The sequence below is a fragment of the Lagenorhynchus albirostris genome, chromosome 19 (assembly GCF_949774975.1).
Source record: "Lagenorhynchus albirostris chromosome 19, mLagAlb1.1, whole genome shotgun sequence".
NCBI lineage: Eukaryota > Metazoa > Chordata > Mammalia > Artiodactyla > Delphinidae > Lagenorhynchus > Lagenorhynchus albirostris.
The window spans coordinates 33229840-33257820 of record NC_083113.1 but is presented as its reverse complement, the minus strand read 5'-3'; the positions used below and the strand labels follow the sequence as shown (position 1 = coordinate 33257820).

General features: G+C 46.6%; 2 protein-coding genes across 3 annotated transcripts; one reads left to right on the top strand and one right to left on the bottom strand.

Annotated features, from left to right (window-relative positions):
* Nucleotides 1–9: 9 nt before the first annotated feature.
* COQ9 (coenzyme Q9) lies at nt 10–13576 on the bottom strand. The gene is made up of 9 exons (XM_060130763.1): nt 13460–13576; nt 11026–11194; nt 9724–9859; nt 4296–4438; nt 3951–4035; nt 2786–2890; nt 1359–1514; nt 1005–1058; nt 10–696 (listed from the first exon to the last, which is right to left on the bottom strand). Exons 1-9 carry the CDS (start codon nt 13527–13529, stop codon nt 661–663), a joined length of 954 nt encoding a protein of 317 aa, XP_059986746.1. The 5' UTR covers nt 13530–13576; the 3' UTR covers nt 10–660.
* CIAPIN1 (cytokine induced apoptosis inhibitor 1) lies at nt 13552–27470 on the top strand. Of its 2 annotated transcripts, none has more exons than XM_060130765.1 (9): nt 13552–13694; nt 18396–18577; nt 19393–19545; nt 21462–21538; nt 22976–23138; nt 24574–24647; nt 25530–25645; nt 26137–26218; nt 26741–27470. In XM_060130765.1, the coding sequence occupies exons 2-9, from the start codon at nt 18421–18423 to the stop codon at nt 26849–26851; spliced, it is 933 nt and encodes a 310-aa protein (XP_059986748.1). In that variant the 5' UTR covers nt 13552–13694; nt 18396–18420; the 3' UTR covers nt 26852–27470. The 2 variants fall into 2 exon arrangements, with proteins under 2 accessions (XP_059986748.1, XP_059986747.1); XM_060130764.1 differs by having other exon boundaries at nt 21459–21538.
* Nucleotides 27471–27981: the final 511 nt, after the last annotated feature.

Here is a 27981-nt window from a genome sequence, read left to right as displayed (position 1 = left end):
AACAGGAAATTGCTTCAAACATATTTATTATAATTTTTACAGACTCTAAGTTCATGAATAGTCCTGCAACGCATGCTGGTGTAACTCGACACAGGGCCTGGAATCACACCTCTGGCCAGGCTGGGCAGTACCATCCAGCACGCACCTGTCTCAGGTGAGGCAGCTTGAGAGGGGGTTTCCAGTGCAGCATCTCAGGACACCAGAGAAGGAAAGGGCCGCATGGTTCCCTCTGGGTGCACAGGCCTGTGCTGTGCTGTGGATGAGCTGCCACCTGGGGTGGTTTCAGACCCTGACTCTGACCTGGGAGCCCGAGAGAGCATTTCTAGGCAGGTTAAGACATGATCAAGGTGCCTGAGAGACAAGGACAGGGGCGTGCTGGGTTTCTGTGGCTTGAATGCTTGATTGAGTGTGCTGCAATGCAGAAAGGCATCAGGAGGCCGGGCCCGGTGTTAGGAACTGAAAAAGTGGCCCAACCCTGGGCTACAACTGTATCTATCCTCCAGTGCCCTGTGGTTTCCAGGTGGCTGTGGTAGTGTGTAGAGGCCTTCGGTGTTCTCTCGTTAACACCCTGTTTCATGGACGGCACCTCATACGTTTCAAAGCCCTTTAAATATATCCTCGGGTATTCTTCTGGGCACTCTAGCTTACACCCTTTCTTGCTCACCGGCGCTGGTTTAGACCTGTCAAATTCTTGAGCTGACAAAGGGATGGAAACAGAGAGTGATGAGACCTTGCCCTGACCCTAGGACTCCAATGGGAAAGATTGAGATTTCCAAGGCAGCATGTGTGGCTATGATGCAGAGATCTGACATACCAGGGTCCCGGGAGTGAGCACTGTTTCCTGATGCCAGTAAAAAATAGAAGTGGGGTACTGGGGATCTAGAGATTGCGACTGAACCACTGTCAGTCTTATTATTAGCTTTCCAGTTTAAGGCTACAAAACTACTTGGGGTCAGTGACACACGTGAGAATGGATGGGCAGGGATGAGCTGGGCAATACTCACTGTCACCGCTGCGCCCATGAGTCCTTGCACCAGTGCCTCTCCGGTGGACTTTACCTAGAAGGAGTCAGAGTCAGGTTCTCTCAGGCCCCCACCACTAGCTCAAAGGTGAGACAGGTAGGACAAATCAGTAGGCCTATTAGCCCCGACAGGTAGAGTCAAGAGGGCTCTGTGTACTGGAGGAAGAGCCCATGGACAACACAATCACAAATGGGCCAGGTGTGGCTTTCAGGGTAGGCCCTGGGGACTGTCAGCTGAAGTCAAAGGGGAGCAAGAGAACAGACAAGTGACCAGTGCGGCCCAAGGAAGACAGTGTGCCTAGTGAGGAGGCTTCCCAAATGCCTAGCCCCCAGCTACCTGCTTGGCAGTGTGGCCCACGTTCATTGCGTCGTTAATTCGGTTTTCCAGGAAGTGCCAAGTGTCCTCAAAGTCTGGGGAGGAGTCCTGCATCATCACCAGCTCTGTCGTGTTGTAGATGCCAGCCAACACTGCTCGGCGGGTGTACCAGTTAAACTGCAAAGAAACCCATCAGAGAGGTGGGTCACCACTATTGCTGCAGGTTGGGGGAAGTCTGGGTAGTTCCTACCCAAAGCCACTGGCACTCCTGGGCTTCCTCCTGATTTCTTCTTTTCCTCACAGATACACATGGCCCTCTAGACAAGACTGCTGTTCCCAAACTAGGCTGGGTGTCAGAATCACCTGGGAGATTAAACATGCAAGCTACTGGGCCCAACATCTTAGAGTCCAGAGGTCTGAAATAAGTGCCGGGGTCTGGATGTTTCATAAGCGCCCCACGCGATTTTGCTACATCCACTCGGCTTTGGAAACGCCAGTGAAAAGCCTAAGTCTCAGGACATCGAAGTTCCAGGGAGGCCCTGTGGTCAGGCAGTAATGACCAAACCTTCGCGTGTTCATCAGTGAAGTGAGGGCTGAGACAGCATCACGGACAGACTGGAATACCTAGGAAGAGCTGAGAGTTCAAGTCCTTCAGCAACTTCTGACTGTCCTGGCGAACCACTCTTTAGAGCCCTAGCTCGGCTGCTTTGTGTTTTATCCCTCTGATTTCTTAGCTTTCTAATTTCATTTTCCTACCATCTCTGTTGGTGGTATATTCCCACACGATGGAAGTTTATTAAAGCACTTTGTTATAACTGTGGTGGGAGCATCTTTTTCGCCTCCCATCCTGGATTCCACAAAGTACCATCACACATTAATTTCCTTTATGAAGGTATATATATATATTTTTTTAATTTCCTACCAGAAATATGGTAGCACTAACAAGTCAGATTCTTTCCTGGTGCCTGTTTAAAGGCTTATTGATCTCTTAGCGAAGCAAGCCAACATGGACTACAGGGAGACAGTTTCTTTTTAAAGCAACGAGTGTTTCCATGGCATTCTTTTTTTTTTTTTTTTTTTTAATCAGTCTCATAAAAGACACACACTGAGAAAGTCTGCTACGGAATCTAAATCATAGAAGACTGAGGGGGAAATGATTATAAAATGGCAATCCAATCACAAGGCCCTCTGATGCCTTGTCACCTGTCTAGTGGGGGAAGGAATACCAATGGCTCATGGCTACGGCACTGGTCCCTGAATGAAGATGACCTAGATCCCACCGTGGCTTGTGGAGGGACCCTCCTCATACCTTAGCCTCCCCTTTCCAAGATGGGAATGACACTGTAGTCCCGTGAAGGATTTGTTATCAAAGAAGTTTCACAAACTTCCTGAGGAAATGCTTAATCCAAGCGTTGCCAGTAGCCTGCGGGCCTGCAGAGAGCACTCACGTCAGTGGACTGGTCCCCAGCGTAATGCCACATGTCATCCACCATGCTGGTGAGCAGGCCCAGGCTGGCCGGGATGTTGTGAGGGAGCAGAAGGATGCTGAGCGCCTGAGGAGAGACGGCAGAGGAGTGGGACTGCACACCGGCAGCGGCGGGCTCAGGTGGCTAGTGCCTCACCTCCCCCTGGAGGTACGGAAGGGGGCCTGCCCGGCCCTCCTTCTGAGACTCACCATCTCCACCCACTCGTGTGAGCTCCTGGCGTCTAATGCTCCCGACTACAGCTAATGGGAGCCGGGGCAGATCCGACCCTCAGCTGACCCAGTCAGATTCTCAATCCCTAGCATGTGGACTTGGGAATGCAGACAGCCAGCTCTAGACTGGTGGCTTTGAGTACTGAGAGCACCCCATTCTGTAACATGGAGGAAGAAGCAGGGATAGCTGGGGAGTCTGGGGGTGGAATTTGAGGTGGAAAGGGTCAAGCTGGAGATCTGAAACCAAGCGTGGTGAGCATGGGCAGGGGATGGGACTTGACTCTGGACTGTACTCCCTCACTCCCGCCCACAACTGAAATTACATGCTCAGCCGTCTCCCAGCTGGGCAGAGGACACTAGATGATCCGTGGGCCCTCTCAGTGCTGATGTGCTTTGAGTTCTTAACTGAGAGAATGGCCTGCGCTGTGACACACTTTGAAACAGGAAAAAAGGACCTTTAGAAAAGGGGAGTGGGAAGCCCTTGGAATGAATACTCCGATTCTCTAAGCATCACATTGACATACTGAAAAGAAGTCCCAGTTCCCTGAGATCTAGAACGCGACAGGCCTGTTAATGATGATGGCCAGTAAAATCTTCTGACTTTTCTAATCCCCTTCATGGATTCCTCCTCATTGAAGACCTGGTGGCACACTCGGGCCACTAAGACCCCACCCAGGACGTGATCTAGGACCCACGCCACCCACGTTTCCAGGAACTGAGACACAGATGGCTCAGAGGTCCTCTCTTTGGCTCTCGCAAATCTGAAACCTAGCTCCGCCAATTGCACTGCGAATCCCTAGTTTTGTGGAGATTAATGAGCTGACTTCTGAACCGTGTGCCAGACCCTCCAGGTGAAGGTGCCGAGGATCGTAAACGTGAATACTTTCTGCCCGGGGGCCTGGATGTGGACTCTGTACCCGAGGCCAGTGCTCAATGTACGGGATCAGCATTCTCAGTCTGGTTTCCACAGCATCCCTCAGGAACTCGTCTGTTCTCCTCTTCCTGGAAGAGGGAAAAGAAAACACTGTGTTTCTGGATCAAAGGCATGGGCTCGGTGCTACACCGTTTACTCAGCCCTAGTGGGGAGGGCCCCACCAGCTCCCGATGAGACAGGCAGCTGCGTTTCAGTCCCAGCAGAGCAGCAGGGCTGCTCAGTGCTACCCTCTTGGCTCTGCTTGGATTGGCCTCCTGGGGACAGCCAGTGGCGCCTAAGCTCCTTGAACCTTAGCTGCCACCCCGAGCAATGATGCCATGGGACTTACTCTGCCTGGCCCAGCTGTACCAGCTTCTGCTCCTCTTCCAGCACACGGGCGAGCCGAGAGTTGCACTGGGTCACAAAATGCAGTATCAGTTCACTGCCATCATTCCCAAACATGTTGGCAGCCGCACTGGAGAGACCCAGAGACTACAAAGGGGGAGAGGGAAAACGGGAAAGTGGCGGGTAGGTGGAGTGGACATTTGCCGCCTGTTCATCACTAGGGCCTCCTCTTCTAGTAACAGCAGCTTGGTTCTCAGTGGGACACCCCACTCTTCAGTCTTGTCCGTGTGATCTGGGAGAAGCTGACCACCAGTCCCTCCACACTCCATCAAGCCCCTGGGTGTGATGCAAAGCAGGGGATCCAGACCTAAATAAGTGGAGTTCACAGCAACTAGTTCAGGAATGTGCACGTGAACAAATCCAGCCCTACGAGGCCGCCTCCACACTTTTGCTAGTACCGATGGGAAAGAAGTAACCCCTTTCCTCTGGGGCTGCTGAGCCATTTTTAGTCCTGCATGGGAAGCCCCTGCTGAGAATGAAGCTCACAGAGAAGAAAGCAAAGCAGATACGCTGTAGAGACAGTTCCCAGCAGCAACAATCTAAGAACACCGAGCCAGAGCTACTTCCAGACCTTTTCTGTTATTAAATGAGCCAAACACTCCCTTTCTTGCTTGAGCCAGTTGAGTTTGAGTTCTGACACTTGTAACCTAGAGTTGTAACTATTATAAAAAGGGGCTTGGGAAGAGCGCTCATAACTCTCTTCCTCAACAACTCACTTAACCTAAGCCTCTTGGAAAGTAGGTCTCTCAGTTGTTTAAAAAAAAAAGTCTCACAAACTTTTTTTTTTTTTTTTTTTTGCCACACCGCAGCATGTGGGATTTTAGTTCCCCGACCAGGGATCCAACCCGCATCCCCTGCATTGGAGACACAGTCTTAACCACTGGACTGCCAGGAAAGTCCCTCACAAACTTTTCCTAATGAGTTGTCAAAGAGTTAACAAAGCCACAGAGATCCTTTACTATTCCTCACATACAGGACTCATTGAGCAGCTACTGGAGGGAGAACCCTGACAGCAGCAGGGACAGAGGGCAGAAAAGGAACCAAAAAAACCATTAACTCTAAATTCCCACCATTGGGAAAGTGCCTCTCTTTTGGTGGGAGTACACGGCCGTTTTGGAGCGCAGCTTGGCAATATTCACCTCAACACCAGAGCCGCAGGAGCATCAGTACTAAGGGTGACTGCGTGCTCCCTGTGTGCCTGGTGCCTGGCTGAGCGCACTATATACACGACCTTGCTGCAGCCCCACAGCAACGCCAGCAGGCGGGTATTACCATCACCCACATTTTACAGAAACCGAGGCTTAAAGCTCTTAACCACCAGGCTATGCTGCCTCTAACATGTATGTAACAGGAACCTCGAAAACATACACACTCCCTGGGCCAGTTGTTGAGCTACTGTCTCTCAGCTCCAAACCTGCCCTTCCTCTGCAAGCCACACTTCTGGCTCCATGTTAGGTCCGCTGATAGGGTCTCTAGAGGGAGACTGCAAGGCTGGAAGAGGAGGAAGGGCCTGGCTCCTCGCGGTTTACTTCCCGTCTGCTAGCGGTCTGTGTGAGCAGCGCCCTCCTTCACCACCGCAGCAGTTCTATCCAGTGGCAGCAGCTGAACCCAGTCTGCAGTATTCTCGACAGGTGCAGACCCAGTTTCATCGAGCCACCATCCTCTCCCAGCCCTCCCAGCCGCTCCGCCATTTCCCCAACCCCAGAGGTCAAGTGCCAGCCCCAAGGGACCCTTCCTCCAAGGTCAGCGACACCAGCACCCGCTGAGGAGCGCGTCCTCCGGAGAGGTGGGGGTTTCACCGCCACAGGGACTCTCCTTCAAGCTCCTAGCTATAATCATTCCAGCTCTTCCCTTTGTTTCCTTAGCCCCTGGGATGACAGCTCCTCCCTGCAGGTGCTACCTCTACCATACCTTAGTGTTCTTTTATCCTTTCAGTTACCTGGTTACCAATTTCACATCTAGTTAACAATTCTTTGTGTTAAATTCTCTCTATTTGAGTAACTGGTGTGATTTCTTCTGATTGATGCCCTCCCTGAAAGACCAACTCCACTTCTCAGAATTTGTCCTAAAGAAACCAACCAGAAATGTACTTAAATCTGTCGTACAAATAGGCTTATAATATTAAAAAAATTGGAAACAACCCAAATGTTTATCAGTTGAGTTCAAGTAAATGCAATAGGTATTATGCAGCCGTATGAATGGAGATATGCAGAGTGAAAAAAGCATATGAAAAAGAGTGAAAAATTTAACCATAGAATATTCAATAGAATCAGATTTTTCCAAACAATCCTGTTACATTTCTGTCCTCCCCTGGTTCCACACCTTTCTGTAATGATTCTCTCAAACCTTCTCTGCTACCTCCGAACCTCTGTCTCCTCCCACTGTTTCCTAACTTCACCATCAGGAGACAACCACACCTACGTTACAGAGAAAACAGAAGCCATTCCCTGGGAACTCCTTAAAGGTTCTTCTAGAAACTAAGCCTGCAGCTGTCTTCTCCAACTTTGCCCCTAATACATCGAAGGCTAGTCTTTCCACCTGTCTTCCGGATTTCATAATCCTTGCCTTCAAGGAACCTCACGTTTTTTATTTTGCCACTTTCTTTTGTATCTTCACCGTCACCGGTGTTTCTGTGCCCTCCTGCCAGTATTCAAACATGCTCATCAAACTTCCATCCCACTTCCCCCGCTTAGTATACTAGCTCTCTTCTCCCCCTCGCAGCCAAACGCCTCTGCACTTTCTGACCTCTACTCACTCCTCAACCCACCAGTTATTTTGGACCTGTACTCCCTTCAAACGGCTGCCGCTGCAGTCACCAATGTCTAGTTGCCTCATCCACATTCTCCCGCTTTGCCTCCAGCGCAGGCTCCTCTACCTCAGTCTTCTTTGCCACCCCACCCTGTTCCACCCCACCCTTAAATGTCAGTGGTCCCTGAGGACCTAGACTCCTCCCTCTTTTCACATGACACTCTAGGCATATTCATGCCACCCTAGGCAATCTCACTCACTTCCATGGTTTAATGACCACATACATATGTGGATTATGCCCCAACATATACTCTAGTGCAGGCAGCTCCTCCAGTTTCAGGCCTGTATGCTTGAGGTCCCCCGTTGGCCGACCCAAAGACCCCTCAAATTCAACAAAGCTCAAGACTGTACCCATGGGGCTTCCCTGGTGGCGCAGTGGTTGAGAGTCCGCCTGCCGATGCAGGGGACACGGGTTCGTGCCCCGGTCCGGGAAGATCCCACATGCCGCGGAGCGGCTGGGCCTGTGAGCCATGGCCGCTGAGTCTGCGTGTCTGGAGCCTGTGCTCCACAACGGGCGGGGCCTCAGCGGTGAGAGGCCCACGTACAGCAAAAAAAAAAAAAAAAGAAAGAAAGAAAAAAAGGCTGTACCCATGGGCCTTCCTCAAACCTGGCTCTTCAGTGGCCTTAATCTAAGAAAACGGCGCCACCATGTACCCACGCATGCAAACCGGCAGGCAGCTCTGGTGGCATTTTGTCACTCCCTCCTATGTCATTCTCTCACCAAATCTACCCACTTGTCTCCACGTTCACTGCCCCTGCTCTAGGTCAGAAAGCCCTCATCTCTCCTGGATGACGAGCAGCCGCTCCCAGTGACTCTCTGACTCCAATACTTTTTCATCCAGCAGCCAAAGTGATGGTTTTGAAATGTCACATTGAATTCTATACCTCCAATTATTCTTAGAATAAAAGAAGGCCTAACTCTTCAACATGACCTTTGGACCTTGCCTGATGTGGCCTCAACCGACCCTTCCCCAGCCTCACTCAGCTCACATCTCTTCCTGATTCTCGGCATGATGGTTTTCTTCGGTTCCTCTAATGTGCAGGCTTCTTTCCACTCTGCACATGCTGTGTCTCTGTCTGGACTTGTCCATCCCCCACGCCACCAAATCAGGTAAAGCCTTCTCATTCCTCAGCTCTCAGTTCCAAAGCCTTGCCTCACCACGTTCTCACCCCACCCCGAGTTAGATTCAGTCCCTCCACTGCATGTCACAATAGCACCTTTTCCTGATAGCCCTTACCACGTTTTATAAATATGTATTTGTATATATGTGATTAACGTCACTAGACTGGAAGCTCAACAAGGGCAGAACTTTGCCCACCCTGACTACTATGATGTCCCTAGGACCTAGCACACTCTCTGTTCAATAAATATTTAAAGAGTGAATGATTAATAAATGAAAGGGGTTTTTTTCTAATTTGAAAGATCAAAATGTTGATCTTTGTTATCTTTTTTATATTTGTCTGTACTGTTCAAAGCTTTCACAGTGAGCACACAGTGGAATCATATAGTATACGCATTCCACTTATGTGACTTCTGTTACCATACGTGCTCTCGGGAGAGTGAGAGAAGACAAGAGAAATAACAGTTAAATTTTAAAAAAGCAGCAAAGTTGCCCACTGTCCCATTTCAGGAGCAGATATCTCACGTGCTTGGGGTGGGAGATGTGAATCTGCAATTCCATCAGTCTCCATCCTCACAGACCTTTCATAGGATGGTATGTGGCTATGCTTGATGATTCTGCACAATGAGGCCTAAACATGAGCCTATGGCTTAATCTAAAGGAGCAGGCTGCTCCACTGCAGGAGGAAACACCGATTATTAGACTTACATAGAAAAATGAGGTGTGCTGGTCTCCAAGGTGGTGCCTTCTTGGGAGTTTTCAAACACCACATTTTGTCAATTCTAGGATCTCCATTTTTTTTTTCATTTTAAACAATCAGTGTGAATCATAAATTGATGATGCGTCACAGTTTAACAGACAGCATTTTTCTTTTTTAGTGATGCATAAAATAATGGCGCTTCTTACAACCAATGGCATCTTAGAGTCAATGAAATACGGCAGGTTTTTTTTTTTTTTGCGGTACACGGGCCTCTCACTGTTGTGGCCTCTCACGCTGCGGAGCACAGGCTCCGGACGTGCAGGCTCAGAGGCCATGGCTTACGGGCCCAGCCACTCCGCGGCATGTGGGATCCTCCCGGACCAGGGCACGAACCCGTGTCCCCTGCATCGGCAGGCGGACTCTCAACCACTGTGCCACCAGGGAAGCCCGGGAAGCCCCTGGCAGTTTTGATCATAGGCTATTCTTGTCTAATGAGCTGCCTTTAGAACCTAACTGCCAAGAACCAACTCCACGGTATATTCTTTTTATATTAAAAAATAATTAAAAAACAAAGCCATTTCTACCCTATTGGGGAAAAACAAACAACACAGAACCAGAAAATCGTATAGCAGTGAGGAGCTCTGGGGCTCTGAGCTGGGCTGGAAGAAAGCCCTCTGCTCTGGCTGCTGTGATTCCCTCCTGGCTGATCTTGGTCAGGCTGCCCCGCCCGCACCCATACACACCTTGGCTCCTTCTGCAATTGCCTCTGCTGTCCACCCGTGGGCGGGCACACACTCCAGGGCCGCCGTCAGGATGCGCTGCTGCAGCTGCTCCTCACTCTCGTAGTCCTCCTCCTCCTCACCACCCTGGTCTGTGTACCTGAGACCCCAATGCAAGAGAGACATGGGGACGGAGCCCGGCACACCTCACCTCACCTCACCGCCTGCTGCCTGGCATGCAACAGGTGCCTGGCCAGAAACCACAGGCTCTGTGCCTCCTCTCAGCACGTGTTGAGAGGACAAATACTTATGTGTCGGTATCAGCATTTGAATGCCAACAGAGCAAAAATCATATCATCCTTCGCCTCCCATAGAGTCACTGAGAGAAAGGAACCATGAGCGAGGAGGTCAGGTGATAGGAAGGTGCATGCTGTCACAGCACCCTGGATTTCCCAGTTTATAGCCTTACCACATTGTTTCTTTATCTGGATTTGTACCAAACTGTAACTCCATTGAGGACAGGGACAACGGTTACGTTATTCACAGGGCCTGGCACAAAGTAGATCCTCAAAAAATATTTGTTGAATTGAAATGAAAACTACTTTCATTGGGAGACCAGAAAAATGACTGGGAACACTCCAATTTCAGAGCCAGAGGAACTTCTCAGCGGCAGGATTAAGTAAAGACAAAACATCTAACGGAGATGTAAATTATTATTTCCTTTCTGGAGGGCAATTTGGCCTCACATGTGTAACGAAATGTAAAATGTGCATATCCTTTGACTCAGCGCTCCCACTGCTGAGAGAATCATCTACTTTATCACATTATTTTTCATACCAGTGAAGGAAATCTAAATATCCATCAATAAAAGACAGGTCAAATAAATTTTGGTACTGCCGTTTGCTGGAATACTATCAACCATTAAAATAATATAGATTGTGAAATGACATTATAAACGTACTATTGAGTGAACAAACAGGTTCTGGAACAGCATGTATAGTGCACAGTGTAATTAATCATTTATAATATATACAGGGTTATATACGAAATACGTTAGAGAAAAGGATATTCACAAAGAGTTATCTCTGGGTTTGCGATTTCTGATAATCTTTTTACTTTTGTGAACTCCTTTGTATTATTTAGAATGGTTTAGAAGGTACAGGCACCGTTTTCATAAAACAAACAAACAACAGGTTCCTTTCAAAGATAAGGTTGAAAATGATGAAAGCTGTGAAGGGAACAGAGAGGCTAGAGGAAGGAGAAGCACAGATTCACCCAAGCACGCAAAGTGGTCAGAAATGGGTGGACTGGCGTTCTACTGCCTACCTGGGGGGTGAACGAGAAGACTCCTGACTGGGTTCTTCTGTGCCCTGTGTCTCAGAATGTTGCTGAGAAAAAGAGGGGGGAGGTTGCTGCTCCTGCTGATCTGAAGACCTCAGCTGTGTAGCTGAAGCGTGGAAGGCACGTGGCACCAGGGCTGGTCGGCAGCGGGACACTGAAACAAACTGAGCTGGTCAGCCAGGGACACTCACCAGAGAAGACCCTTTGAGACCCAGAGTGGTACGAGGGATGGGGAGGAAGAAAAGCAGAGGAAAACCAGAACCACACAAAATTCTTGGGTAAACTGGGAACCTTTCGACATGATGTGGTGGCAAAAGCAGGAACCAGGAAACGGAAGACCTGTCTTCTAGACACGTTTCCATCATTTGTTAGCTGTGTGTTAATGGGCAAACCATTTCACCCCAATGAGCACGACTTTAAAATATGCAAATTAAGAGAAATAATCTCTACTTACTCAATGGGAGTGTTGCGAGGCCCAAACAAAAAAATGAAAGTGACTTGAAAACATTATATATTTATATATCATGGCAAGAGCACTGGACTATAAATTAGAAGGTCTGAGTACTGACTCCCTAGTGGTTATGTGGCGTCTCTGTTTTCTCATCTGCAATATTGCAACACCCATTTACTTTAGGAAAGGGGTTTTGAAAAGTACAGTACTGTATTTCCTAAGCAAAGGCTCATACTATTTTCTTTCCCAGTATTTTACTATAAAAAAAAATTCAAACATACAAGCAAGTGGAAAGAATTGTGGCATGAACACCTGCATATCCACCATACTCTGCATACATCAAGCCATCTTATTTATTTATTTTGGCCACGCCACACGGCGTGTGGGATCTTAGTTCCCCAACCATGGATTGAACCCGGGTCTCAGCAGTGAAAGCACCGAGTCCTAACCACTGGACAGCCAGGGAATTCCCCAATCCATCTTATTTTTTGATGCATTTGTTGCAGACTTCAGAATTCTTTATCTTTAAACATTTCAACATGCACATCATTAACTAGAGTTCAATATTTATTGAATATTTACTGTTCTTTTATTGAGGTGATATTTACGTTCAATGAAATGCACAAATCTTAAATGAGCCAATTCTGAGTTTTGACAAATGTATACACCTGCCTAACTTGAACCCCTATCTAGAGATTAACATCATCCCAGAAAGTTCCCTCTTATTCCTTCCCAGTTATTCCCCACCCACACTATGCTGAATTTTTCATTCTAGTCTTGCCTGTCCTAGAATTTCATCTAAATAGAATCATACTGTGTATCCTGTGTATGTATAAGACTTCTTTTGCTTAGAATACTTTTTAGATTGATTCATATTTCTGTGAAAATCAAGAGGTTGTTACTTTTTACTGCTGAGTAGCATTCCACTAAGAAACACTATTCTATTGAACACCTGGGCTGTTGGCTATTATAAAGGTGCTATGAATATACTTGTTCAAACCTTTTTGTGGACATTTTGCTTTCATTTCTGTTGAGTAAATACCTCGAAGTAGATTTTCTGGGTCATAGGCATTACTTTTACTGAACATATTTAGTTTGGAGCTTTGTATAGAAACAACAAAACAGCACTCATTTTAAAGAAAATCTGTGGACCAAATCAGGAAAAAATGATTTTTAAAAGAAACAGCACCTATGTGTGAAAATATCAATTATTTTAGCATAGGTACAGAAAAAAACGGACCAAATATTCATAAAACTTCGAAAAGGACCTGGGAGGTCCCAAAGCAATATTGCAGAACCACTGCAGTCCACGAGAAGATTTTAGGTGAAATACAGGAGAATATTATTTCATTAGTTATATATTTATGTTAATATGTTAATTCATACGTTCTATTTGTGGAAGATGACATTGGTTTTCCATTTATGGTAGTGATATAAAGCTTCCTCTTTTAAGAAAACGTCTATATTTTTACGAAATCAGACGTATAAACAAAAATACTGACTATATGGTGGCAAAGGTGGTACGAGGATACTGAAGAATTACTGAAGAGGTGGGGAAATGACTGACTTGGGAAAAAGTAGACTAGGCGCTCTCTGTGTCTGTTTCCCGGGATCAGGGCCCAGGGACTTGACAATGGAGTTAAGAGACTGGGTACAAGTGTGCCAGTCTGCAACCGACCGAGCTGTGTGACCTTGGGCACCCACAGCCCTCTCTCGGGCTGCGTCAACTCCATGAAATGGGAGTGACAGTCCCTTCCCTGATGCTCTCGCTCCTCACAGGTCGAGAATGGGGTCAGAAGCCAGCCAGGCGGCCACTTCGAGCCCGAGGCGCCGGCGCGAGCCGCTATGCCCTTCACCTCACCTTGCTCTCGAGCCGCCACGAGGCTTCTTCCGCCCCTCACCCAGCCCAGATCGGCTTCGCGCCCCCTCCCCTTCCCTCCCCGTTCCCGGGATCGGCCGCCCTCTCACCGGGGAGGCACCGCAGCTGCAGAAGCCTCCACCCCGCCCGGCCGAGCGCGCCAGACACCCTCGCTGCCATCTTGGAAGCGGGCACACTGCCTACAGCGACGCGCCGTATAGCACCGAGTCAGCTGCATGGCCACTTCCGCCCTCCCCGCGCAGCGGGAGCTTCGTCCTCTCGCGAGAGGCGCGAGGTGCGGAGCCGGCCGATGCTGAGAAGCCGGGAGCGAGACCCGGGCGGCAGGTGAGCGATCACCAGGTGGTCCGAGAGCCCGACCTTCCCCAACGCCCCTGTTCCGGCCCACCCTCTGCCCATGTCCTCTCATTTCCCATCCCCAGCCTCGTCCTTCGGCGGAAACGTGGCTATGGCCACCTCCCTGAGGACCACAGCGGGCTTTCGCCCGGGGGAAGCCGGTGTGAGGGGTCGGGCCCGCCGTGCCTCGTCCCGGTCTCCTGGCGTGGTGGCTTCTGCCCTTCCCGAGCTGCCTTATCTCCCGCGCTGCCGGACCCGGCCTGAGGCCCCGGGGGACAGCGCTGAGCTGGGGTCCGGGAGACCGGAGTCTGAGACCCGGTTCTGCTAGTAGCCAGCTGTTGTGACCTTGAGTCTCAGTCCCTCTTCGCAAACATCAGGGAAGCTTAAGTTTCCGTCTTTGGGGGTACCTGGACCCCCCCAGGTTGTAATTTTGAAACTTTGACTTCCCTGAACCTCCAAAGTGTTGAGTTGATATAATTGAGTATTCCCAAACTTGCCGGATTGGAAAAACCATCAGGACACTTGTTAATAAATCGGATACCGAGGTCTTTCTCCTGGAGAGTTGATTCAGTACATCTGGAATCTTATTTAGCCCTGGAATCTTATTTTAACAAATGCCCCCGGGTGATTTGGACGATCTGCAAGTTTGGGAAAGGCTGGTGGCCTTTATTCTGACATTGAGTGCCAAGCTCTGCGTGACTCAGGGAGGTCATGGACTAGTCACTGAGCAGATATGTAAATGCGGAGCGCCTCACTGGGAAACCTATCACCAGGGAAGGCTTCATAATAGTCGGAAGAAGTAAATGGTTTGGGGATGAGGGATAACCAACAGCTGGAGCTAAGCATGCCGTTCTGTAAGTTTTGTGCAGTTAGACCCTTGTCTTTGTATTTTTGCACACTCCTTATCAACCTTTTCAGAACCTCTTACTCTCCCCTGCGTGAGTGTGGGGGAAGCCTCCCCCTAAGCCAAAACTACTCCCCAAATGTTAAAATTTCAGATCCATATTTCTGGATTTCGGTAAAGCACTACTGATCTCTCCATGAGGTTTTGTTTTCTGAGTTCTGTCCACTTATCTTCGAATGAATCTTTCCTGTGGAAAATCTAGCACTTGGATATCCTTCCTGAAACCCTTAAGTTTGACACACACCTAATTGCCTGGAGACAAAGTCTTCTATTTCTTTTCCTTTGAGTTTACTGTTTCCTTGCAGATTGTCACCTTTGTGTGTGTGTGTGTGTGTGTGTGTGTGTGTGTGTGTGTGTGTGTGTGTGTGTGTGTGTGTGTGTGTGTGTGTGTGTGTGTGTGTGTGTGCGCGCGCGCGCGCGCGCGCAAGTTCACGCACTTCGGTCAGTTCATTTTAATTAAATTTTTCTTTCTGTTAACTGTCAGTATTCTTAGAATTTTTTATGCATTTGACTTAAAAGGTTTGATCCTTGGTTTGAACTGATACCCAAACTTCAATCTTATTTATTTTCTTTTGGCCCTCTTCATCCTTAAAAGGAGCCTAATGCCTCAGGATTTGATGTTTACTGGGTGCCTTAAAAATAAAGAAGTGCATCTCCAGAAGTTGTTCTCAGACATCTGCTTTCACTACCTGCCCACAACATTTTAGAAGGGCTGTGGGCATGTGTGTGCAGCAGTCAGAGTTGGAGAGATGCTTAACAAGTCCAGTGACGTGACAATGACTTCTATTCCACCTCTTTTTATTTATGAAACTGGGCTCTGAGTCACACTTCTAAGTATGTTGACTTAGGTGCCAGACATTTTTTCCTTGTTTTTTTAGAAAAGACATTGACAACAACATAAAACTCTGATGATGAATAGTATCATACTTCGGCTTTTAGATATTTAAAAGAACATTGTGTCCCATTTTATTTGGAAAACGCTGACTGAAAGTGGTGGCTGTGTCTTTTTGAGAGTTAATGTTTAATAAATGTATTTTATGAGTTCCCTGTTGCCATAGAAGATTAGTTTGGGGGGATATGGAAAACAAAGCACTTTCCATTCTTCTAATTTACAGACACAATCCCACTGGAGTACTGTGTAAGATGTCATAAAGTGCAGCTCTTATGTTGTATAACTTTAACAATAAAAAAGGAGCTTCACATTTCTCCCTGGGGTGTCCTCCCAGCAGGTATGGCTGAGGAGGAAGAACAAGATTTTATAGGACTGTTTGAAGCAAAGGCAAATAAACTGGCCACAGGGAAGTGGAGGCTCAGAGTTCTCTTAGAACATTATTTTATTGAGCTCTGTGTGCCAGGTCCTGCTGAGTACATTGCATATTTTTATCTTCTCATTTACTTCTTGCAGCAGCCTTGCAAAATATAAGATTATTCTCCCTACTTTATTAATGAGAAAAGAGGCTAATCACTGATCCATTGTCATGTAGCTAATAAATAGAAGATCTAGTGATAGGTAGAACCCCAGTTCATCCGTATTCGAAACCTGTGCTCTCTGAAACTCTGCCTGATAAATTGGGAGATTGGGATTGACATATATACACTAATATGTATAAAATGGATAACTAATAAGAACCTGCTGTATAAAAAAATAAAATTCAAAAAAATAAAAATGAAAAAATAAAACCCTGCCTCCATTAAGGTTGCTGAAAAGGTCTCAACATCTGGCTTTTTGTGTTTCTCTAGTTAATGAGTAGCCTTTGGCCCCTCGGTTCTTCCATGAGGATTTTTCTGTGAGTACAGTGCAAGGTTGTAGTGGGAAGGGAACTTCTCATCCCTTTCTATTGTCCCAAGGGAGAGCCTGTTCCAACATCATTCTAGAAGGAGATCATTTATTTCTTATAACTTCATACCCAGCAATCCATATTCCTATCTTCCCCAGCTGGTTCTTAAATGTGAGATTGATCCAGAGTTGTTCACTTGAAAGATTTGTAAGGGTTCTTCCTCAACATGTTACAGTTGAAAGCTTAGTTTCAGTTCTTGATTGTGTGCTTTTTAGGGATTTAAAAACCACAATTCAATGACTAAGGAATCCTGTTTATCTGATAACACTTGGCATCCTTTTACCATGGCGTGCAGTCAGGTCAGGATAATAAAGAGGGCATTCCACAGGGAAGGAACCAGATAAAAAGCATGATAGAGTGAAAATGCCAAGATTTTTCATACAACAAGGAAGGATTCACTTTGGGGAGGTGGGAGATACAGGTGGAGCCAGATTACGGAGCACCTGAATCCAGAAGACTGAAGAGTTTTGACTTTGCTCTAGAAAATAAAAGCCTTAGGAAACGAGCAGCAAAATCAAAGTACTACAGTATTTAAGGATGACTGGCTGACCTAGGCATGTTTTGTAGGCTGAGGAGCAAATCATTTGAAGGGAACATTTTTTTTTTAAAGATTCTGCACTCAGATTGCTTCACATGTCTTTTTTTTTTCTTTAAGATTTATTTATTTATTTGGCTGCGCTGGGTCTTTAGTTGCAGCACGTGGGATCTTCGTTGCAGCATGCGGGATCTTTAGTTGTGGCATACGGAGACTTTAGTTGTGGCATGCGGGATCTAGTTCCCTGACCTGGGATCAGACCAGGCCCCCTGCATTGGGAGCACGGAATCTTAACTGCTGGACCACCAGGGAAGTCCCTGAAGGGAACATTTTTAAAGAAGGAAGAGTGTGTAGGCCTGACTTAAACTTGGTCCCGGAGTGTCTGTGGTGGCATAATTGTCACTGGGTTAGCCACCTCTGCAGAATACAGAAGTATTCGGCTTAAGACCCATCTGTGTGTGATCCCTCTCCCGCAGCTTTGGTCTCATGTCGTTTGGTAGAGCTGTCTGAAGCCAGGGACTTGGAGTCATTAATGTTTAAGAAAGAAATGGGGAACTGAGTAGACTGCTATCTCCTGACCTGATTGCATCGTGAGGACATTCTATACTCATCTGAGTATCAAGTCAAAGAGAAAGTTGACCCCGGCAGGAGGAAATTTCCGTAGGTTAAAAGCATGGGTTTTACAGTCATATAGACTTGGATTCAGATCCCAGCTTTTACTTTTTCCACACAACACTTACTAGTCTTGTGCCTGGGCAAAGTCAACAGCCTGTTGCCTGACTGTAAAATGGGAGTAATATCTAGTTTAAGGTTGTACTGAGGTTCAATTGAGATAATGTAGGTAAAATGCTTTGAAGAGTCTGGCTAATGTTCATTGTTAGAGATAGAGGTAGTAGATACTATTGATCAATGCAGAGTCAGTAGAATTGAATTTTCATATCTTGATTAATGGGAAAATATCATTATTCAGTTTGCTAAATTTACATATGTTGTCTCTTTTTAAAAAATACACTAAGCTTGTGGTTGGGTTATATCAGCCAATTTATTTGCCTCCCTTGCTGAGTCATACTTCTGCCTAATTAATGTCCTGTGTGTTTTACATTCTGTTCAAGCTGAGTTGTCTCATACCAAAGAGAAAAGAATATTTGTGCCTTCAACCTCCTTACTTGACCGCCCAGTCAGGATTCTCACCAAGGAAGCCACCTGCCATATTTGGGAATGTTGGGGTTATGAAACCTTGGGATAATGGGTTTATTTATTCACACTCTGGTATCTACAGTGAGTTTTTCTAATGTGGTCAGCATTCCCTGGTGGGAGGTCAGAATTAGGTTGCAATTCTAATCACATTTGGTGGTACTCCATGGATTGAATTGCGTTTTGTCTCTGCTCACTCTTGACTCTCCTTTGGCCCATAGCTTTTAGGTCCACAGCACTGCAGGAATGGCAGATTTTGGGATCTCAGCTGGCCAGTTTGTGGCAGTGGTCTGGGATAAGTCATCTCCGATGGAGGCTCTAAAAGATCTGGTGGATAAGCTTCAAGCCTTAACTGGCGATGAGGGCCGAGTGTCTGTGGAAAACATCAACCAGCTGTTGCAGTGTAAGTACCTACCCAGGTTGTCTTACAGGGAGGGCGGTTTTGATGGCAGTGCTGCATTTCTTGTCGTTCCTTGATAGCTGGGTTTTTTTTTTGTTTGTTTTAAATAAATTTATTTATTTATTTTTGGCTGTGCTAGGTCTTTGTTGCTGCGCGCGGGCTTTCTCTAGTTGCTGTGAGCGGGGGCTACTCTTCATTGTGGTGCACGTGCTTCTCATTGTGGTGGCTTCCCTTATCGCGGAGCACGGGCTCTAGGCACACGGGCTTCAGTAGTTGTGGCTTGCGGGCTCTAGAGCGCAGGCTCAGTAATTATGGCGCACAGGCTTAGTTGCTCCGCGGCATGTGGGATCTTCCTGGACCAGGGCTCAAACCCATGTCCCCTGCATTGGCAGGCGGAGTCTCAACCACTGTGCCACCAGGGAAGCCCAATAGCTGAGGTTTTTTTTGGCGGGGTGGCGCATGATAGTTTTTTCAGTTGAGATACAGTGGACTTAGGAGTATAGTTGATGATTTGTATAAGTAAGTTCTTATTTCTTATTAGATGTTCCACATTTTTTAAAAAAGCTTGGTTTTCGTCCACCTTCCTTTTTTACTTTTTCCCCTGAGCATACAAAAGGAGATGAAGTTAGTAAGACTGAGGGAGAGCAGGGCAGCAGTGTCCTTGCCTCTCTTGCTAGTAACGGTGGTATAATAGCATTTGCTGAACAGGTAGGTGTTTATTCTACAAGGCCACGCATGTAACCTTTGTGGGGACTTGGGAGGGATTGGAAGATTCTGGGGCCAAGGTGATTGTTGATTAGAGTCTTCCTTCTTTTCAGCTGCCCACAAAGAATCTAGCTTTGACATTATTTTGTCGGGTATAATTCCTGGAAGCACCACTCTGCACAGTGCTGAGATTTTGGCTGAGATGGCCCGGATCCTTCGGCCTAGTGGATGTCTTTTTCTGAAAGAGCCGGTAGAGACAGCTGTAGGTAAGGAAATTTTTACCTGAAAGACTAGAGTTTAACAGGGTTGAATCTTTAGGTATGTTTACCGCATCTCTCTGAGAAGGAAGTATAATTTGGAGATCAATAGTCCTGTACTGAACCTTATCCTTAGGGATAAGGGATGAATTATTGTAAAACTCTGAACCAGCACATCTGAATAAATTGTGATATTTGACCCATTAAGTAGTAAAATAGAAGGAAACTGCTCATCTGAAAATGGCTGGATCCTTCAACAGGTGAATGCTTAAACTGGTACATCCACACCATGGAAAACTATGCAGCACTAAAAAAAGAACAAACTATTGCCACGTGCAACAACTTGGATGAATCTCAGAGGAATCATGCTGAGTGAAAGAAATCCAATCTCAAAAGCTTAGAGGCTGTATGATTCTGTTCATATAACATTCTTGAAATAACAAAGTTATAGTGACAGAGAACAGGTTGGCCATCGTCGGGGTTAGGAATGGGAGGAAGGGGGTACGTGAGGCTGTAAAGGGGGTGATGTGAGGGTTCCTTGTGGTGATGAAGACTACGCACACACACACACAAGTGTATGTAAAACTGGTGAAATCTGGATAAGCTCTGTGGACTATCAGTGACAACTTCCTGGTCTTCATATTATATGATAGTTGTGTAAGATATTATCGTGGAGAGAAGAGGTGAAGGGTCCTTGAGACCTCCCTGAACATTTTTTTTTAACTTCCTATGCATCTATAGTTATTTCAAACTAAAAAGTTAAAAAAAATAGTGACTAGAAGTCTGAGAGTGATGAGCTAAGTATCGATTCATGTGAAAGTAAAGATAGAATCCAAGAAATAAAAACCTCTTTATTGCTCAGTGGTAAAGCTGTCAGAATCATTCTAGATTTTTAGCCTTTTTTAAAAAAAATTTTTATTTATTTCTTTATGGCTGTGTTGGGTCTTCGTTTCTGTGCGAGGGCTTTCTCTAGTTGTGGCAAGCAGGGGCCACTCTTCATCACGGTGCGCGGGCCTCTCACTATCGTGGCCTGTCCCGTTGCGGAGCACAAGCTCCAGACGCGCAGGCTCAGTACTTGTGGCTCACGGGCCCAGTCGCTCCGCGGCATGTGGGATCCTCCCAGACCAGGGCTCGAACCCGTGTCGCCTGCATTGGCAGGCAGATTCTCAACCACTGCGCCACCAGGGAAGCCCGATTTTTAGCATTTTTAACTAGACTTTCTATCAAAATGTGATGACTTATTTCATCAAATAATAGAAATAAAAGTATTTTGAGGGCTTCCCTGGTGGCGCAGTGGTTGAGAGTCCGCCTGCCGATGCAGGGGACACGGGTTCGTGCCCCAGTCCGGGAAGATCCCACATGCCACAGAGCAGCTAGGCCCGTGAGCCATGGCCGCTGAGCCTGCGCGTCTGGAGCCTGTGCTCCGCAATGGGAGAGGCCACAACAGTGAGAGGCCCGCGTACCACAAAAAAAAAAAAAAAAAAAAGTATTTTGAAATGTGTAAAGGCATTTATGTGGAAATATAAGCTTGTGATGTTAATAGCAGCTATAGCCTTCTTTGGGATGTAAACCTTGGGTGACTAAACACAGTGTCTGTCGGAACTATACAGAGATACTTGTATACTTTACAGTTTCTCAGCCTCTTGGTCATTATCCAACAGCCCCTGGAAGGTTAGGTTTTTCAAAGAAACAGAGAGTGATATGAAGCAATAATAATGGAATTATTATATGACACTTAAGAGCATCAGTAAGAGCACTTTGAACAACCAAAAGGAGTTGTCCAATTAAAATATTATCACTAAAATATATATACATTGAACAGAATAGGTTATTATTGTTTTAGTGCCTGCTGACCTGAAGAGAGCCTTTATTATTTTTCCTGTTTTGACCTATAAAGCTATTAACTGGGGTTTTCCTCTTAGCAGTTAACAATAGCAAAGTGAAGACGGCATCTAAGCTGTGTTCAGCCCTGACTCTTTCTGGTCTTGTGGAAGTAAAAGAGGTATGTTTGTAGACGACCTTCTTTGCTGGGAATTTAAGCCTTGGGTGACTAAACCCAGTATCTCTTTTGTCAGACGATACAGAGAGAATCTGGGAGAAATAACAACCCTGAAGGTGAGGTGATCAGTGTCACTCAACTAGGAAACAAGTTGAGAAGGGCTGTGCATGGGAGAAACCAGATGCCTCGAAGGACGAAACCTCTGAAATCAATCTCCTCTGAAGAGACTCAGCTTGGGCCCTTGTGGGTTGGGACGTATTTTGGTCTCAGTACTAGTGGTGACCACTGAGGCAGGGAGAGAGCGACACATCTCTTAGTGGACACGAATCTTAGGCCTAAGTGAAGGGCAGTTGCCTGTATTTTCCTCAGCTTTTGGGTGGGAGGCTAGAATAGGTTGGAGCGGGAAATCCTTTTCTGACAATTCATTAGAAATATTAACATTAAATAGAGGTATTTATGGTTCTACATTATTCTCCAATGCTGAAATTTCCTTGTGTGAGAGGTGTTATACCACGATAGCTGTTATACCATTGATCTGTACATGACCTAGGGCATCAGTTTCTTCACGCCTACCCTTTCTTATTTTTCTTTTTAGTTAAAGTTCTTCCATTTTTTATTCCAAAATATGGGATGTTCATAAAAATTCAGTTAAGACTGAAGAATATAAAGTGACATCTCAGGCCTTGCTTACACTTTCCTCCCCAGAGGGAGCCACCAATACATTTTTTGGTGTGGCTGTTCGGACTTCTTTTTATGTATTTACAAGTGTGTTTTGTGTGTGTGTATACACATTTTTTAATGTAAACAAGGTCGTATGTATGTAGTGTTCAGTCACTAGCTCTTTTCCCCACCTTTAGCTCTCTTCGACATTATCCACCTCAGTGTATTGACCCACTTCCTTACTAATGATGGAACGGCGTTCAGTGCTCTAGATGGACTGTGGTTTATGTAGCAGTTCCATAATTGTCGGACGTAGAGGTGGCACCCCCAGCTTCTTCCCAAGGAACCTAGAAAGCATTTCCCTCCCCCTGTGGTTCTCTTTCTCTACTGTGTGTTTCATTTCTAGCATCTTTACTGTGGGCATGCTCCCCCGCCACAGGCTTCGATTCCATTCAACAGCCTCTTCAACATGTCCGATTCATCTTGATAATCATAATCATTACAATCTCCACAATGCCTCGCACAGTGCCTTGTACCTAATAGACAGATATTTGATAAAACTCTCCAAGGGGCAGGCTCAACATAAACATGTAGACAGAAGTTACACTCCAGGGTCCTGATCAGTGAGAAACTGAACGTGAGGCACGAGGCAATGTCTGTGATCTCCTGCTGTCGTGTGCTTACTACAGATGTGAGCATTTGACACCTGTGAGGGGGACATAGTACACCATCATACTGTAGAAGAAGTGTGGCCTAATCCTCTGATATCTTGAATTTCAGCTGCAGCGCAAGTTCTTGAGCCCTGAGGAGATTCAGTCTGTCCGAGAACACCTGGGTTACCACAGTGACAGCCTGCTCTCTGTGCAGATCACAGGAAAAAAGCCCAATTTTGAAGTGGGTTCTTCTAGTCAACTTAAGCTTTCTACTACCAAGAAGTCTTCCGGTGAGACTGGCCTAGGGACATTGTTCTGTCTGAGTGGGCCTGAAAAGCCCTATTAAAAACTGAGCCAGAGATCTGAATGAGGTGGTGATACCTTCAGAGGATCATTCCCTTCCTTAATTTCCCTCATTTCCAAATGGAAGAATGCTTAATGTACTGTTGTTCTGGGCATATTCGGATCCAAAACTGAAATGATGCATAGATATTACCTAGTTCAGCCCCTTCTTCTGCACCAGAGGACACTGAGGTCTCCAGATTCTAGAGGTCAGACTCCCGTAGCTTCATTAGTTGATGAAGTCTTTCCAGACCCCAGAATTATGACATTTACCCTCAGAAGACCTCACAGTGATGGTCATGGCGGATAAGCGTGTGCTATTCCTCTTCCCATGTGTCCTTTTCTCTCTGCCACTGAATGCAGCTTTTCTTTGAGGATCTTAAGACACTTATAAAAATATCTCCTCTCAGAAGATTGCACTCCACCCTTTGTCACCATTCTCACCCTTCCTATCACTATTTTTTAATGCCTGAGTTGAGAAAAATTGTCCTAGCTGTGAGGTATGCAAAAATTTACAGGTACATTCACACTGCTCTGTTTTGACTGTCCAGCCGAAATCTTCAAGAAATCCTTTAACGTCCTAACCTTTGGCGTCACTGTTCCAGAATGGGTAGGAGCAGCTTACATGACCTGCCCTGTGGGAGATCTGAGCATCCAGTGTGACAGTGATCTCTGGGGGGTGCACTTCCCCCCAAGGCCCATTCGTGGACTGGCCCACACTGAACCCTCAGCTCTTTGGGGCCCAGAGAGAGAATCAGGAGGTGTGATTTGCTACTGATTTGTTGTTACACCGCCACCACCAGCTCTCGAACCCATTTTCTTGTCTGTAACAGGTCTACATGTGACTGGAGCTTTGCTATTTATAATGCTTTTTGGTACAGTTTCTTGTTTAATATTCAAATCTCCTGCAGTGGGTATAGGGAATCCTATTAGCCCCATGTTCTAGGGATGGGAACTAAGAGAAGGAGGAGAAAGCAATATGGAGTGGAAGTTAAAAGCGTTAGGTAGACTCTGTCTGTACTTGTGTTATTTGTGGCTGTGTGTAACTGGCCTAAGTATCTAAACCTCTTTCCTCATTTATAAAGTTAGGATGACAAGAACTTTCCTCATAAGGTGGTGAGCAGGACTAAATTAGATCATGTATGTAAAATGTTTAACGTAGCATCTGGCACAAAGCTTAACAAATGATGGCTTTTATCGCCATAAAGTGATGGGTTCCTCTCATGCCTTTCTAAGTGGTCGAGCTGGGCCTTGAACCCAGGTCTTTTGACCGCCGGCCCAGTGTGTTCCCTGCACAGCCTCAGTAGAAAGCGCTTACACGTGCTTGGAGTTTGTTCCCAGCTGCTTTTCTGGAGCTTGTTTTCTTTCATTGGTTGGATTCAGGGAAGCCTGCTATGGACCCTGCAGCTGCCAAGCTCTGGACCCTCTCGGCCAACGATATGGAGGATGAGAGCGTGGTGAGTCAGCACTGTGGTCACCTGATTGCTTTCTTTTAGGCCCCACTTTGGGTGGGAATGTTGTTGTTTGGAGCGGCCTTTCTGGGTTTATAGGTGTGAAAGCATTTAAAGCCCAGCCTTGTGGCTGTGCCTGCCACTGGCATTTTTTGACTCAGAAGGAAACTCCACATTAGTGGCATTTTAAATTTCTTTTTCAGCATCCTTCCCCCCGCAGATTTTCTTGTTCTCACTTCATGTGATGTATTAAAGACTCTTGTGGGCATGCGTAAACCTGAAAAGAGTTTGTCAGCTAAAATATTTTTTGGCTCCTTCGTCTGGGCAAGTCACCAAATGCTCACTGTCTTAACAGTAATGCTCTTCCAACTCAGATCAATGCTTTCTGTAATAAAGTTCTTCATTCCTACAACTATTGAAGTTAGAGTGGTAAGCAAACTAGGCGACGGTTTGTGCCCTCAGAGCTTACAGATTAACTGTCTACACGTTTATCGAAGAATTACACAAGTGTATATATCATTATCTGCCTTTTCCTCTGGAATTATATAGAAAATATTCCATTCCCTTTTCTCACACGACAGCCCTTTATATATTCTCATAAATATAACGCTTCTCTCTTTGTTCTTCCTGCCCCCTCCCTCCCTGCCCTCCACACACATGTTCTCTGCACATCGTAAATGAGTCCCCAGCCCCCTCACAGCCTAACACAGCTTCTGTGCACGTAGTGTACTCACTGTGTGGTCAGCTTGGGCGTGATGATCAAGCCCGGGTAGGATGATGGGTGCCTTCTACATAGATGGGCGAACTGCTGCTGTGGACTGTGGCCACTTCACCTGTTCCTTAGCAGAGACCATGACTGTGTCATTAATGGCTTCGAACATTCTCCAGGATCTCATTGACTCAGATGAACTGCTGGATCCAGAAGATATGAAGAAGCCAGACCCAGCTTCCTTGCGGGCTGCTTCCTGTGGGGAAGGGAAAAAGAGGAAGGCCTGCAAGAACTGGTAAGCCTTGGGGTGAGAAGAGGCTGCCAGCGGCTTCTGATTATCAAGGAATCGCTGTACTTTACAATTACTAAAACATGTTTTATTGTAAAATGTATCAGACGGTTAGAAGAGTATGCTAAATAAGTACATTTTAAAGAACAATAAAATGAACACCCATGTACTGCTTACCCAGCTGAAGAACCAGGAACATGACTTGTTCCTTAGAAGTCGCCTCTGCGTGCTCCCTCAGCTGCATCTCCCTCCCTCTCCTTACAAGAGGCTACCATTCTCCCAAATTTGTGCTAACCTCTCCTGGCTTTTTCGATAGTTTACTGTCTATGTGTGAATCTCCAAACAATCCATCATTGAATTGTGGAGCCCAAACCTGACTAGGCCAGGAAAGGTCAATACTCCATATCTGTGAAGGCTCCCAGGGAAAAGGTCTGTCAAGGATTTGGAGTTTCTGGGTGGTGGCAGGTCCCGCTCATCAGCTGCTAACTTTCCCCCAGCACCTGTGGCCTCGCAGAAGAACTGGAAAAAGAGAAGCTGAGGGACCAGATAAGCTCCCAGCCCAAGTCGGCTTGTGGAAACGTGAGTATCTGGTTGATTACTCAGTATTCACAAAGGCCTAAACTAAACACAGACCAGTTCCAGCTCTACAGAGTTCACTGCCCAAGTATTTTAATAATAGGTGAACATGCGAGAACGTGTCTCTAGGTAGTAATGGGAAGAGGGGTTATCTCATGAGGGTGGGTAGCACACTCATGCCCGTAGGGGAGGCACTTGTCATTTCTTATTGTTGGCCCCTTTCTTTCTGCTTCACATTAGGCCTGATGCTACTCAGCCATTTGCTGAGTGTGGCTGTGATGTGAACTGCTGAGAATATAGAAGTATGTCCACCTAAGGAACTTCTCTAGACTTTTGTCTTTCATGAAATCAGAGATCTTAAAGACTCTTAGTATTTGGATCCCAGTTGGACCTACAAACGTACGCAGTCGTTCTCTTCAGGCCGCTGTGGCCATACTATGAAGTTTGGGATCCCTTTCTCCAGGCCTGTATCTCTGGGAGAGCTGACACTTGGCTTCCCTGTATGATGGTCTCTTCTTTCAACAGTGTTACCTGGGTGATGCTTTCCGCTGCGCCAGCTGCCCCTACCTTGGGATGCCGGCCTTCAGACCTGGGGAGAAGGTGCTCCTGAGCGACAGCAGCCTCAATGATGCCTAGGGGAGGGCCCGGCCTGAGGCACGCCTGCTCCTCCGCCAGCTCCTGCCCCTTCCATCCCACCACGTGGTTCCTCCCGTCTCCTCTCGATTGGCTCACTCTGGCTTAGGTCCATTGCGGAGAGGGTGCTCAGTGGACAGAGTGGAGCTGGCTGGGAGCAGTGGTGTGGAGTGCTGCTGCAGATCAAGACCACGGTATCCCGGGGCCCGGTTACCCTGAGTGGGGACCTCCTTCACCCAGTGTTAGGTAAACGGGGCACATCCCAAATAGGCCCCTCTCGCCAGGTCAAAATGCTGACATTTCGTAACACTCTCCAAGCCCGCCATCCTTGAGTATTAACACTGTGACAGAGAGGGCCCCCCCCCATTCTAAGCTCCACAGTAGTGCCACGGCTTATCTTCCAGAGTTGGTGGTTTATTCACCATGCAGTTTTCTTGGTGACAAGAGGCAAGTGTCTCATGACCTCAGAGCACCAAGGGAATCACTCCTTGGTTGCTGTGATCATATCCAGTGTCCCTCTGCCCCCTCCAGTCCTACCCCCCATCCCTGTTTTATTGTGTTGCATCTGTGCCCTACTGTCATTTCCGTTAATCTCCAGGTATTAAACTTACGTACTAATGTATATTCGCTGTGAAGAGGGGATATGTCTGTGTGTGTGTGTGTGTACGCGTGATGTCTGACACAGCCATCCAAGCTCACCTGGGACCACAAAACTCTTTTCTGGAGAGGCTGAGTCACACCACATGGGGCCAGTCCTGCACTTAGAGATCAGGGCCTCTCTCCATCTACTTTAGGAGAGTCCAGGTTGGTAGCATTTAGAGAGAAGCAGGACACAATTCTGACCCAACAGTAAACCTCTGAGCAGGAGACACTTTGTTCTTCTTGTTCTCCACCAACGCAGACTCGGAATGGATCTTGCCAAATAGCAGAGAGATCATGTGGATTTAAGAGACCTGGGTTTTTCTATTTTGACAATAAAGAAAAGTGTTCATTGGTATTTGTCCTTGAAACTTGACTTGATCCTCTAAGTTTGCTTTTGCTTATCCTGGTCCCTGCTGGTGGATTTTAGTTATGGGTGTGGCTTGACTCTGAAGCCCCTGTGGTAGGCTGAGTTCTAAGATGACACCCCAATG